This window comes from Sarcophilus harrisii, chromosome 4 (assembly GCF_902635505.1).
Source record: "Sarcophilus harrisii chromosome 4, mSarHar1.11, whole genome shotgun sequence".
Taxonomy (NCBI): Eukaryota; Metazoa; Chordata; class Mammalia; order Dasyuromorphia; family Dasyuridae; genus Sarcophilus; species Sarcophilus harrisii.
The window spans coordinates 139,810,955-139,826,782 of record NC_045429.1 but is presented as its reverse complement, the minus strand read 5'-3'; the positions used below and the strand labels follow the sequence as shown (position 1 = coordinate 139,826,782).

Genomic DNA, 15,828 nt, shown 5'->3' with positions numbered 1-15,828 from the left:
TATTGTACCTATCTCCCAGAGTTGTTGTGGGATTAAGTGAGATAACAACTGTAACACATTTATGCAGTATCTACACTATATGATTGTTAGTTATAATTTTTGTTTTTATTGTTATTATTAGGAAAAGAGAGATGAAGATCTAATTAGTCTTGCTTGTAACTGTTGCCTTAATGTCTTAAGTATGCGTTAGAGGTCATGCTGACTTCTAACTAACAAATGTAGACAGGAGCTGTGTGACCCTCGACAAATCACTTAATCCTATCTGCCTCAGATCATCTGTAAAATGAGCTAGAAAAGGAACTGGCAAACCATTCCAGTATCTTTTCAAGAAAAGCCCAAATGGGATCACAAAGCCTTAGATATGACTAAAATGATTCTAAAACAATAACAACATAGTAGCTTGCTTCATAAACACATTATACCTGAAGTTCAGTAACAAACTATGTAGAATCTCCCTATACAGAATCAGTGAGAGAAAAAAATTAAAACAAGTGACTCCCTTTTTCAACCCAAATTTGAAAATATGTGAGAGGAGGGTATTTAGTAATTTAACCCTAAGTCCATGTACTCCTGGGTTGAGGAAATGACGAGAAGGAAATTGTTTTTGTCTCAGGAACCATGTGGCATTCCAAGATAAGACAAACAGTTGCTAATTTGAGTATAAAAGCAGGAAACATGATACTCTTATTTCCTTTTATGCAAACAAAAGTATCTGAACAGTGGCAAGGTATTTGTTCCTGGGCTGAACCACAAAACATAGAATCAAAGGGCTCTTTTTGGATCCCTCAATTTTCCTTTTCCCCCTCCCTCTCCTCTGGTTCTTGTGGATATTATGGCTAATAACACAAATACTTTAGGAAGCCCATGGCCTGAAAATTTCTGGGGTAAGGATGTTTCTTTATTTTAAATTTAAATTTATATAGAAAAATTGTTCTAATTTTTTACATCATTTGTAATCTCTTAAATATGCTTCCTGGAATTTGAGAAAAATTAGCATAAATTTGGATCTATGGAAATGATAGGAACAAAAATTACAGAATATCTCACTTTATACTCATTTGAAAAAGAATCTAGGACACAGAAATAAGGTGATTTGCTGGGGAGCTAAATAGAATTAGAGTTCAAAAAAGAAGTTTAAAAAATTAATATTGGGATAGGGAGAGAAAGGGAGTGGTTATAGTGGTGACTCAGGAATGGAAAAATATTATAACTTTTTGAAAACAAAGTTTGTTTTGTTATGCCTGTAACTATTGAATGTAAGTCCTTGTTTCATAGAATTATGTTTTCTTTGTTCTTGCTATTTGCTTGCATATTCAACTGAAAGAAAAAAGTTGGTTTTAAGTAAATTGTTTTATATACATGGTGTAAGTATGCATGTGCTATGGATATTGGAGAAATATATGTTATAGAATTAGGAAGTCAAATGTTAAATGTAGCTCAATAATATAAGTTAAGGAAATAATATTAAAGGAAAAAGAAATTTTAAAATATAAATAAGAGGAAAATGCTTTCAGCAGAGAGCTGTAAAGATCTCTGTATGAATGACAATTTGCATCTTTACAGATCTCTGCTGAAAACAAGTGGGTCAGAGAACAAGTTTGTTGATGATGGCAATTAGTGCAGAGAATTTGTATATTGGCCTCCAAAGAGGCAGGCTGCTGGGAAGGAGGGCATGCTAAAGGAACAGAAGGAAAAAGAATAAGGAAAATGGCAATTAATATGAAATACCTGAGGTTGCAAATACTTTAAAAATAAAGAAGCAATTCTGAGCTCAATCCTGAAGTCTTAGGATTTTTCTGGAACTGTGTTTGAATGAAACAAATAAAGGAATTGAACTAAAATCAGAGTTTGTTTTTTTAGAGCCAGGGTCTAGGTATTTGTTTTAAATATATATATTGATGATTATTTCAATACAACTCATTTCCTTTGTAATCTTGTGCATTTTATTTTATGTATTTAAAAATATTCTGGGAAGCGATCGATAGGCTTACCAATACACCAAAGAGAGATAACATGAAAAATTAACGTCCCTGACATTAGGTAATTTTGGAGGTTTCTTCCAGTTCTAATTGATATTAAAAATTTCTGAGATAATACTTATGTATTTACCAACTGGTCTGAGAAGTAAAATGTATTTTTTGCATCTCTGGCATAAGGTGTGTGTAATAGTGGATAGTATGAGTAGAAAAGGCATGTGATTACTCCAATCAGCCCCTAGTGGTCCAGTATCACAGATATTTTCCCATACAGTTTTAGGGAGAGTGTGGTTTTTATTTAGCTTGATTATACATATATTCCATGTTTTATTTTTATTTCAATGGCATAAAAGAATTGGGAGAAAGCAATGGGGTTATCAAAATAAAAAAAAATAAAAAGGGACATTTTAAAAATGGACTCAAAAGAACAGTAAGATTGATAGAAAATACATTCTGAAAAGAACATGTTGAATTTTCCATGTGCTTGGAGGAAGAAACAAACTTTGCATTGTGCATATTTGAGACTATATGTGTAATCCCCTGGTCTGTTTATGTATGGCAATGCTCTTCTTACTTGGTATCAAATTCAGGAAAAAAAGATGTCATTTAAATATATAAAAGATAAAAAGAAAATAAAATTTACAATTTTTAAAAGATGAGTAGGTAAAACAATAGATATTAGGAATGTGTTATATTTATAATATATGTGTAGTGTAGTAGATAGAAAACCAGCCTGAAAGCCAGGATGACCTTGGTCCTGCCTCTATTCCATATTGGCTGTATGATCCAATACAAATCATTTAACCTCAAAGAATCTAAACCTAACCTCAAAAAATCTTAATTGCAGAATAGGTGCTGAACTGCTTTAGTAGAGGGAGTTTCTTCATTCAGTAGCTCCTTATATTGATGAATCTCTGGACCAAGAAAAAAAAATAAAATTGGTTTTGAATAATGCTATTTTTTAAAATCTGCTTTGAAATTTTTATTAAAATAATTAAAAGAGAATTCCTTAGTTAAAATTCTTCTAGTTCTACCATGGTAATTTTTAGCATTGCACAATTCTAATTACATCATCTGTTTCAATGAGCTACCCAGAAAAACTTCTTTTGGCAGTGAATGTAGGAACAAGAATGAGGTTTTGGTAAATACTATAATTCACCCATGCTTTCTTTCTCATAATAAGACTTCCTTTTATTTTCACATCTTGTGCTGCAAATTTGGTAGCAAAGTGTAAAGGAATAATATGTTTGTAAAACTAGTCAAGCATTATGAATATGCAATATATACTCTAATGAACAATAATCAGCCTTTAAGTGTGAGGTATCTTCTATGAAACTAATTCTTTTTTGGGGGGAGGGGAATGAGGGGGAAAGTTATTTCTGATGTAATGTGACTTGTTCTTTTCACATATAAAAATTGAATATGCACATTTCCAGAGTATATTTAAAATAAGCAGATGTGTAAAGAAAGTAATTTTGTGATCTATTCAAAATTGAAACAACTCTAAATGAAAAAAATATAGGTAAACAATTATAAAAAATGACAGTGGATGATATCTTATAGTTAATAATATAAATAATGAGAGGCACCTTGGAGAAGAAGAGCAGTCAGATCCAAGAAGGTCAGAGTTCAAGTGTGCCTCGGATACATGATGACTTTGTGAAAGTCTATCTAGTGCCCTAAAAGACTCCTTAGGATTAGAACTTGCAGAAAAGTTGCTGATCTAAATTTTGAGTAGGAGAGAGGACATATCTATAGTCCCTGTATTTAATGAAATCATGAATCGAGGCCAAAAAAAGTTGTAAGAATAGTCAATTACAATAATAATTCAGAGTAAGAAAACAATACTACAGATGGGGTGGTCTGGGAAAGGCCATATAAATGCTATCCTTAGACATCCTAGTTCACAGCTTACTATGATGGGACTAGGTCAGTCATATCAGTTGAAATCAGTCGTCAGTCAATAAGCATTTATTAAGCACTTATTATGTGTTAGGCACTGTACTAAGAACTAACAATACAGAGAAAGACAAAAACACGGTTCTTGAACTCACATTCTAAGAATGGGATACAATATGCAATGTATTGATAGGGGAAAGGAAAAAGGCATTTATTAAGCACCTACTATGTTCCAAGTACTGTGCTAAGCAATTTACAAATATCTCATTTGATCCCTATATCAACCCCAGAAGGTAAGAGTCTGTTATTTTCTTCATTTTACAGTTGAAGGAACTGAGACAGATAGGTTAATTGACTTGTATCATATACCTTTAAGTGTCTGAAGTTGAACTTGAACTACAATCCTTTTGATTCTAGACCTGGCACTCTAACCTATCACCAAGCTGTTTATAAAAAAATACAAAGCATAAGTAGAAGGTCATCTTAGAGGTAAAGCACTAACATAGCATAGAGGGTGCAGTGGAGAGCAAAGATGATTTGGAGAGACTACTAGCAGAAGGTTGTATTTGAGAAAAAAATTTGAGAGGATGGTCATCTGCCAGGCAGGTGAAAGGAGGAGGGATATCCTTCTAAGCGTGATGGTGATTGTGAAACAACAAGAACAAAAACAATTTTTTTAAAAGGAAGAACACATCACATTTCAGGATATACACACGAGCCAGGATCTAGTGAAATAAACCTGGGTTTCAATAGCTTAGGGACATTGGGATTTCCTTCTCTAGGAGTCAAAGAGAACTGTTCATAAATTCAAAATCATTAGAAAGAAATCCATGTTGCTAGTATTCTTGATCAATCAGAAGATGTTTCTTGAACCTAGGAGACATCCAGCAATGAAGCAAAATTTAGGCAACATAGATAGGGCATTCCAACATCAATGTGAAAATCCTTTTAGGAGATCTTCAAAATGCCCAGAAAAAGCTCACATTTCCTGGTGCCTAATGATATTGCTTTAGCTAAGGCCTCTTCCTCCAACCCTCAGTCCTGTAAACTCTTATGAAAAATTAATTAATTTCCTGGCATTTATTCCAAGCTTGGTATCAGGCTTCATTATTGCAGCCACATCTCTAAGATAAGATAGTGAAATTTGGAGTCAATGGATTTGGCCATATTAGGTGCCTAGTGGCAAGGGTTGCATTCACCTTAGGTAGAGTGCACATTATGACCATCAAAAATCTCTTCATTGACCTTAGTTATTTGGTTTATATGTTCCAATATGATGCCATCCATGTCAAGTTCAGGCACATTGTCAAGAGTAAGAATGGAAAGCTGGTGATCAATGGAAAAGCTCTTGCTATCTTTCAGAAGCATAATCTCCCCAATACTAAATGGAGAAGAAACTGAATACGTAGTAAAATCCATTGTTATCTTTACCACTATGGAAAAAAGCTGAAAGCTCACTTGAAGGATAAAGCTAAATGTGTCACTATCTCTTCCTCTTTTTGCTGATGTCCCTGCATTCATGATAGAAGTAAATCATAACAAATAGGATAATTCCCTTAAGAGTGTCAGTAATGTCTCCTATCCTATCCACTTCTTGGCTCTCCTGGTCAAGATAATTCATAACAACTTTGGCATTGTAGAAGGATATGCCATTATTGCTATCCAGAAAACAGTAGGTGGCCCTCCGACAAGTTGTACATGATGGTCATAGTGCTGTCTAAAATACCATTCTTGCTTCCACTGATACTGCTAAGGCTATAGGCAAGGTCATACCTGAGCTAAAAAGGAAACATATAGACATGGCCTTCCATGTTCCTACTCCCAGTGTATGTATTGTAGATCTGACCTGTCACCAGGAGAAACTTGTTAAATATGACAATATCAAGAACGTTATTTATCAAACATCAGAAGGTCTCCACAGAGAACTAAATGGTTTCCTTACATGCTGACCTGCTATTTCCCTCAATGACCATTTTGTCAAGCTCATTTACTTTTATGACAATAATTATAGTCATAGCAACGAAAGAGTAGACTCCATGGTCTACATGGGCTTCAAGAAATAAAGTAGAAAGTTATGGATCTTCATCCCCAGCCAAATGATGTTGCATTAAGGACCCCATACTCCTAACCTATTTCCCTGTGATAGTAGTTCCATGCCCCATTCACTTTCCTTGCCCCAAAATGCCCCTGTAGTAGTGGGAAGAAGCAGGGTCCTATGGGTGTATATTATCAATAAAATCAATATATTCGGGAAAAATAATGTTAGTCAATAAGTATTTATTAAATACTTATTAAATTGCAAGCATCATGCTTAACACTGGGGATAGAAAAAACAAAAGGTGATGGAAGCATGTAGTTCATATAACTGAGCTTAGAGTTTCTATTCTCTAGTTCTAAGTAGCCAGGGGTGGACAGAAGGGAATTAAATTAGGTTTCCAGTGGAGCAGGAGAGAGTTTTAACCTGAAAAAGGGCTCTGGCCTGACAGAGGTAATACAAATTGAGCCAAAAGTATTCATGTGTTTCAGTGGTAAAGGTCAGTAGAACCTCACTCACAAGCATAGTTAATACCATACCTGTTTGCATTACCCCCTTACCTGAAATACTCTTTCTATAGCTGCCTTCTGATTTCCCTGACTTCCTCCAAGACTCAGCTCAATTCTGCCTTCCTTAAGAGGCCTTTTACAGGCTCCCCCTTCCCTACTGCTAATACCTTCCTTCTGAGATTATCTTAGAACTGACATATACCATTATTTCCATGTTTTTTCCTTCATTTCACTGTCAGAATCTTGAAGAGAGGACAATTTTTGCATTTCTTTGTATCACCAGTTCTTAGCATAACACCTGATACATAGTGTTTAATAAATGTTTGTTGACTGACTGATAGTGGAAGCAATGACAAAGACTGAGTTTAGGAGAGAGGAGACTACTCTCTTAATAACACCAGTATTACTGTTTGTCCTTTGTTCTTAAATAGGATTATGGCATCAGGGAAATAATGCCATTACATGCAAGTTAATTGAGTTTAAGTGAGGGGGGATTGTGCAAAGTCACCAGATTCATTTTCTCCTTCATACCTGTTTGGTTCCAGTGGCAAGATTTAGATCAGAGTGACTAGAGATGACCCTGGATGTGGGAAGAGACTTTGACCTTTTTAAACTAAGGTCTTTAATAGACTTCCAGTTTGAGGGAGGCAAAAATGCCCATTCAGGGATTAAGGTTAGGTAAAAAATGAAGTGGAAATGGCCTTTTTTTACCTGGTAAAAAAAAAACAATCAACTTTGGAGTGGAAGACCTTTAGGGTTCCTGGCCAAAATAGTAACAAAATTACTATTTACATTTACTCTGAGCCAATCAGGATCCAAACAGCTACAAGTGGAGCTTGATCTAGTTCCTAATGTTGGCCAAACAATGAGAACCAGAATGATTTGGATTTAAAGGATAGTCCTAGTGTGTAAACCCCCAGATGTTTTGAAAGGTTTCAGGCATCCAAATTTACATTTGTTTGACTAGAGCATTAGCTAGTAAGGACATGATAAAGAGAGAGGAAGAGAGGAAGAGAGACAAATGGACAGACAGGAACAGAGAAGCAGAAAGAGGAAAAGAGATGGAGAGAGCAGAGAGAGACAGAAAAAGACAGAGCAAGTGAGCCAGAGCCAGAGATAGAGAGATAGCAAGAGAGAGAAGGGAAGGAGAAAAGGAGAGAAAGAAGGAGAGAGAAGGGAAGAGGAGAAAAAAGAGAGAAGAGAGAGAAAAGGGGAGAAGTAGGAGAGGGAAAAGGAGAGGAGGAGGGGGGAAGAAGGAGGGAGAAAAGAGACATACACAAAGGAAGAGAGATTAATTTTATACATAAGGAAACTGAAGCTTAGAACATTTAATTGGTTTAACTGTAATGACATTGCTAATGTCTCAGAGTTGAGACCTGCACTCAGATCTTTTGTCAAACTCTAAAAAATGGAATTCTTTTTTTCCATTTTACTGTGCTAGTCTTCTCAAAATTCTTGTTGGGTAAAATTGATCCTTTCTTTAAAGTCTAGGACAGATGTCCTATCTCTGTTAGCTTTTCTTTGATCCACCCTTCAACAATAAGTGATACATCCCAACATTCAATATTGATGAATGACTTGGCTTAATATAGTAAAAATGAAAATAGTTCTTATATGCATACACACACACACACACACACACACACACACACACATATAACTCTTCAGAATACCAAGGATACCTTTATAGAACCAGGCAAAATCATAATAAAATTTATATTAAAAAATAAAAGCAGTAAGACTATCAAGAGGCATGTTGAGGGAAAATAATAACTGATAAAAGCATTACCTTCATGAATATATCACCAAGATCTAAAGAAAATATCTTGTATTGGAAAAAAGAGGGAACTAGATCAATGGAATATATTTGATATATGAGACATTTAATGAAATATATACAATATATACAAAAGAATAGTGTTTGATAAGAGATTGAGACTGGGGCCTATCTATGATTTCATTAATGTAGGGAATATCTACATTGAGGAACTTCCTGCATAAATAAATGCAAGTTTCCCCTTCTTTAAAATCTATAGTCATTTATACAACTTAGGACTTCACTGAAAAATTAAATGACTTGCCCCAAATCACATAAATTATATTAAAGATTGTACTTGAACCCAGGATTTCTTAGCTCTAGTCAGATCTTTATCCCTTATGTCACTGGACTGTAAAATAAGCCTATGATAAACTCACAAAACATTTTGTATGTTTACATATATTTGTATATATACGTGTATGTATATATGTATGTATAAACACATATATATGCATATATCAATTTGAGAAAATATTCACTATGTAATGTAGTTTGGAAAACCGGTTGTTTACTCGGCAGGAAATAGAATTAGACCCAGATTTTACAACACATACAGCAATGAACTTCATCTGGATGATAATTTTTGAGGGGATTGTTGTTGTTATTGTTATTGTTGTCTCTGTAACAGGTAGAATAAATTGCTTAGGAACAAGATAGATGTATTTTACTATATTAAAATAGAGTTGATTTCTACCTCCCAAAATCTGCTTCTTTTTTTTTTTTTTTTTTTGGACTTCCTTGTACTTTTCAAATTCTAAATGACATTTTAGTTATTGGAATATATGTTTTATATCCCCAATTAGATTGGATATTCTCTAAGGGAAAGTATGTGGTGCATTTCACTTTTGTATCCCCAAAGTCTGGACAACTAGATGTCTTGTATATATTTGCTTAATAATTGTCTGTTAGAATAGATAACTAGCTAACTGAAGTACTATCTCAAGATTGCCTTTCAACAGATTAGATTATATTCTAATGATCTCAACGAGAAAGAAATTCGTATAATTAGTGAGGGGATGTGACTTGGGATTTTGTTAAGGCATAAAACGAAATATGAAAACATTGTGTCATCATTGTAATGAGTTATTTAAATTCATAAATCATTTTTGCTCTGTTTTCCCCCACTTACACAGTATATTCTGGTATTTCATAAAATTTGGATTTCTTATATGTAAATATTTTTAGATTTATTTCATGCTCTAATTACTTCTAAAAACTGTTAAAATTTAAAGTCCTTGATTTATATGACTTTTTTTGTAAAACGTTTTTAAGTTATTTATATTTTGTTAACTTGTTTTTTTCCAGAGTTTATGATGAAAATGTCACTGAGGAATTTTCTTCCATAAATGTTACTACATAGTAACTCATTTTTTCACATTTAGTAAAATATTATTAATAAAAATGCTTAATAATCTAGTTTAAATTTCTTAATTTTTTTATATTCCTATTCTGGAAGGAAATTGAATAGAAAAACAGATCACATAGTTATAATAATAACTTTCAACTTATGTTTTAAGATTTACAAGATACTTTGTCATATCATTTTTAAAGAAGTAAACTCAATATATGTGTGTGTAATCCTACTGCTTCATTTTCAAGTATTTCTTTCAATTAGTAACAAAAAGAATTAAATAAGTGACTTCTGAGTAACAAGACAAATAAAATCTATTCTAATCCAAAATTATGTTATCTTATCCTTTCAATCAAATCAGGAGAATTACTAATGCAAATGTTCATTGTTGTTGTTGTGAATGGATGCAGCCCCAATCAAATTGAGACCAGTGGAAGACCTTACCTTAAAAAAAGACAAATGCAAATAAGAATTGGACAATACTAATTAATAAATACAGGGCATTTAGATACCAGTATAAAGGTCAGTATTTTGGACATTTTATATAATCTACAGTCTTCCCACCTTCACTGGCTTTTAAAACAACAAAAGAAAAAGTGTGATTCCACAGGATTATAATTAGTTGCTTTATTATTATTGCCAAAGGAAAGTCTTGCTCAATGGATTTGTTCTTCATTAACTATGTTCTAATAGAATGATATTGCAAACTTTCACTGGAAAATTCTCTCTCTTTTTTTTTTTTAATAATGCGTATATATTTTCTGATGAGTGATTTGTGAGACATGAAATTACAAATCTCTTCAAATCCCAGACTACTTTTCCAGAGACTTTTTTTTTTTACATTACTGCTTTTCACATACTTAAATTCCAACCAAATTTCCCCCAATCACTATATTACATATAATGTTTTTATGCTGCCTCTGGTATCCCATTCTCAAGCCTGCTCTTCACCCTATCTTATCCTCTGTTTCCATCAAGGCTCAGCCTGGAGTTAGCTCCTAACCTGGAAGTCTTTCTTTATCTCTACTCCTGTCCCTCCTCCCCCTTAGTGTTCTCTCCTTTCTTTTCTTTCTTTCTTTCTTTTTTTTTTTTTTTTTGACCAGTAGATGTTAAATATATTAAAGTATAAATTAGATACACAATAAGTATAAGTGACCAAACCGTTATTTTGCTGTACTAAAAGAATTGGACTCTGAAATATTGTATAATTAGCCTGTGAAGGAAATCCAAAATGCAGGCAGGCAAAAATATAGGGATTGGGAATTCTTAGTCATCTCTTAGAGTTCTTTTGCTGGGCGTAGCTGGTTCAGTTCATTACTGCTCCATTGGAACTGATTTGGTTCATCTCATTGCTGAAGATGGCCATGTCCATCAGAATTGATCATCATATAGTATTGTTGTTGAAGTATATAGTGATTTCCTGATCCTGCTCGTTTCACTCAGCATCAGTTTGTGTAAGTCTCTCCAGGCCTTTCTGAAATCATCCTGTTGGTCATTTCTTACCGAACAATAATATTCCATAATATTCATATACCACAATTTATTCAGCCATTCTGCAATTGATGGGTATCTACTCAGTTTCTGACTGAAAGATTCTATACAGAATATCAGTGCTGGAAAATCTTGGAGAACATTTAGCCCAACCCATACCTGACTAAGGATCCCTCTATAGTATTCCCAGCACAATTCAGTCTTTGTTTGAAGATCTCTTGGGGCAGTCCATCCCACAATTTAAGGATAGTTATGTTAGGAGATTTTTTTTTTAAATCATAAACAATGGGAATAACTCAACTTCCCTAAAACTTTCTGGCCATTGAGGAAAAGCAGAACACCACTAATCACTTTTCAATGTTCAGCCCCTTCAGATACTTAAAGACAGCCAATTTTATCTTTTTGTTTATTTTATTTATTATTATGATCTTTTTAAAGATTTCTCTTCTCTAGCTTAAATGTGCCCTCTCCCCACTCCAATACTTTCTATTGATCCATTCTGATTAGATTCTGTGAGAAGGTCAATCCTAAAAAAGAACACAAGCATTTAAAAGAACACAGTTTGCTTCTCAAAAGCATTTAAGTATGCTAGTTCCTGCACCTACAATCCCATAGGGAGCACAGATAGTGGTACAGTAGGATGCATACTTTGATTGAGAGCCCAGATCTCTGGTCTTGCACTGATATGTGATTGTTTTTATTAAGAAGATTCAAGGGAACCAACAGGAGGAGGTCCTTATAGGCAGTTATCAAGAGAGTAGTCAGAACTGTGAGTCTTCCTGCACCTCTTATCAATAAGAGCATGTTAAGTAGAAAGTTTTGCTAAACTGGTATGTCTGGACTAAATGAAGTTTGCTAAATTGACTGTTCTCAGTTGAACTTTGTTTTTATTGCCTAAGTATACCTAACTAAATGAATCCCAGTTCATAGCAACTTCCCAGTACATAGGTGAGACAATCAGTGATCAAATGATGAGTCATTTTTGTGACCTAGAACACAGCTAGTCTAGTACTAGGTCAAACCTCAAATGGCATGGTCTCGAGTGTCTTCATTATTCTGGCATATTTGGATAGCTCTAGTTTGCCAGTAACTTTTTCAAAATATGATGCCAGAACTGAATACAATATTAAATATTATTTTATATACGTAATTATACTAGACACTGTTGATGCAAAGACAAAAATAAAACAGGTTCATTGAGCTAAGGTTCTCTTGGGTAAGGTATATACTCTTAAATTTAAAAATAAAAAATACAAAAACACAATAACTTCAAAGACCTTAAATTCTATGGGGAAAGGAAATAGTTGTATCCATAACTATTCAACAAGGTCAGAAAGTGATAGGAGCAAAAGTGAGAGGCAAACTGATCTAGGAATTTTTGAAGAGAAAGGACACATTATGAAGTTGGAATTTACTATGTATAAACTACACAACTGCTATCTTCCACTTGTGAAATTAATTAGAAATTATAAAATTAAAAGGACAAAAGTCTTTGACAAAATCTTAGTTTAACTTTAAATTGTTATTTTTATTTCTTTTTTTCTAATATAATTCCTCTAATATCTTAAAAACAATAAATATGAATTAATAGGCTGGATTTGTTACTTGGTTAGCTTTTCCTCAATAATTTCTTGATGTTAAAAACATTCAAATTTTTCTCTCTTGTGGATTCATTTATATTAGTAAGCCTTGAGTTCCCACCAAATACTTTTCTAACACAAAGTAATTGATAAGGTTGAATAAGATCAAATAAGTTAATATATATAAAACATTTTTCAAACTTGAAAATCCTATATAAATACTATTATTATAAGTTTTCTTTTTAGTGTGGATTCTCTGATACCAAATAAAGATTGAAATCTGAGTAAAGGCTTTTTCATGGTCACCATGCCAACAAAACTTTTCTCCAGAGTAAATTTTTTGATGATTATTAAAAGCTGGATGCCATATAAAAATTCTTCCCCCATATTCACTATTTTTTCCTCAGTATGTATTCTTTAATGGTTTATCATTGAAGCCACACTGGAAGCTTTCCCACATCCTAATAAGCGTAATATTTTTCTCCCGTTTGAAATCTCTTACATTTGATATGTTCTGAAGTCAAATGACTGATTTTGCCACACTGATGATATTCACTATATTTCTTTTCATTGTAGATTCCTGGTGGATAATTAAGTATGTCCTTATAGCAAAGCCTTTCTGAGTATACTTGACATTAATAAGGTTTCTTTCTCCATTATAGGTTCTGTGATATGCAATAAAGGTGTATTACAATTAGAACCTTTTCTTACACTGCTCATACTTAGCGGGTTTTTTTCTCATGTGGATTGGCTAGTACTTGAATAGATGTTTACTTATTCTGAAGACTTTCCCACACTCATCACACTTATTACATAGGCTTTTTCATAGGGTGAATTCTTTGAAGATGGAGCATATAGTGAAAGCTTTCCTATACTGATCATATTCATAGAGTTTCTTCTCAGTATTGCTTCTGTGATGTTGAGTAAGGACTGAGCTTGGTACAAATCTCTTTTCATAGTCATGTATCTATTTCTCATCTGTGAAGATGATCTGAAGCTTGTCTTCATCTCAGGAAGTCTCACTAGACTCTGCCAGATAAATTGGGAAAGTCTAATGCCAGACACCAGGAAACTCCAGGAAACACACACACACTCACACCATATATACCACTTCTACTCTGGGAATCCAGGAGGTTTTCCCATTTTAGTGGTAAGTTCTCTATATTTTATGGCTCAATTTAAGCTAATTCATAAGTAATCAACCTGGTTCTATGCTTGGAAGTGTGTGTGTGTGTGTGTGTCTGTGATTGTCTGTGTGTCTGTGAGGAGTTGGAGACAGATTGCTGCTTGATTGTGTAATGTTGTGACCCTATATGTGTCACTGTGTTACAATTCAAAATGATTTGACTCCTGGAAGGAGAGAAGTGCATCATATATATTTGACATTTCTTATTAACCCAACAAACATTAAATGACTACAATGTGCAAGACACTGTGGCAAATATTTGACAAGCAAAGCCAAAAAAGTAATTTCCTTTTAAAAAGGATCATATGAGAAATGGAGTCCTTAAACAACATTTACTATACTTTCTCATTTAATAGATGAGGAAACTGAGGCACAAAGCTGTAAATAAATTATCCAAGGTCACAGTTGGGGTTAAAGCCTAGGACTACTCTCAATACTTTAAGAAACCTATATCCTACTAGAAGAATATAACAAACATATAAAAAGGTACAAAAAAAATTATAGAAGCAGAGTGCTGAAAAATGAGGAATGCAGGAAAGACTGTACATCAAATGATACCTGAGGTGACCATCAAAGGGGCCAGTATATTTCTGGTATGAGGAAACTCATGGGATCAAAGATCTAAAACTAGAAGGAACCGTAGAAGCCATTTAGTTCAATGACCTTTTTTGCAGTTGAAGAAACTAAGGCCCAAGAGGATAATAATTTTCCTAAGGTCCTATATCATGCCAGAAATAGAATTTGAAGTAGGATTTTCTATCATCATGCCTCATCTTTCCACTGTGCCATAGGGAAGTTATAGGAAGCATTAAAAGGGTCAATTTGCCTGGAATTCAGAAAATGTGAAGGAGAGTAATAGGAAATAAGACTGGAAAAGTAGATAAAAGCTAGATTGTTGAATTCCTCTAAATGCAAGCTAGGAGTATGTATTTTATCATTAGAGGAAACAGGAAGCCAATGAAGATTTTTGAGTGGAGGAGTGATGTTCCTAGATCTGTGTTTTAGGAATATCAGTTTGATAGTCATGTGGAGCGTGAATTGGAGAGTAGTAAAATATTTTAATTTGATCATAGTGCAAATTTAATTTTAAATTTAACATATTTAGGAACAGTTCTTCTCTAGAATAGACATTAGTCATTGTTCCAGATGTAGTCTGACTCCGATAAAATGCCTTTACTAAAATACTACTTGGATTTCAGATCCTTGAAGTATTGAAATAAGTACAGAAAACAAGGAAATTGGATTATAAAATTGCTACTTTAAAACTGTTGATCTAATAAGGGCAGCCAGGTAGTTCAGTGGAGAACTTTAGATCTTGATTCAGGACCACTAAATAGTGAGGATCAAAATAAAATAATATATGTAATGTTCTTTGCAAATTTTAAAGCAATATATAAATGCTAACTATTAATCTGAAGAAGAAATCTGTCTTTCTTTAACTATACCTTGTTCTTATTAAGGATCTAATCAGTTTTAAAAGGGTGAGGCCTGATATGCTCAGGAAATAATTGTCTCTGAAATTCATTAGGGTAATGACCAGAGTAAGAGAAGGAAGAAGAATTTTCATTAATTCTATTAATAGATATTTCTTGAGTTCTGCATCTTTGATGAGACTGAAAGTGGAATCTTCAAAGGGAATGGTTAAAAACATTTTGGATAGTTTTTTTAAAAGAATGATTCTCCAGAGTTCCACAAAAGTTAAGTGATTATTGCTGTGTGTAAAGAATGAAAAACTATTGCTTTAGACTGTGCCTCCTGGTTTTATCTTGATTATGTGATTTGTCTATCCTTGATCTTTTTAGTGGAAAGTCAGAGTGATTTTCAAAGGCAGGATGGATCTCTGTCCTTTGGGTTTTATGTCTCAGAATTCTTTAATTAGAATTCTTTAATTAATGAGTTAGTCTCTGGCAGATTTGGGACTAAAACACCAAATACAGAGATTTTCTTCCACACATTTATCCAGGAATTTTAATATACATGAT

At 33.6% G+C, this 15,828-nt stretch overlaps 1 protein-coding gene across 1 annotated transcript in view; it reads left to right on the top strand.

Annotated features, from left to right (window-relative positions):
• Nucleotides 1–704: 704 nt before the first annotated feature.
• MYCT1 (MYC target 1) overlaps nt 705–15,828 on the top strand; it is a 30,604-nt gene continuing 15,480 nt past the window's right edge. The window contains exon 1 of the mRNA XM_012549408.3: nt 705–884. Coding sequence (XP_012404862.1) covers nt 833–884 — 52 coding nt within the window. The 5' untranslated portion in view covers nt 705–832. The remainder of the gene's footprint in view (nt 885–15,828) is intronic.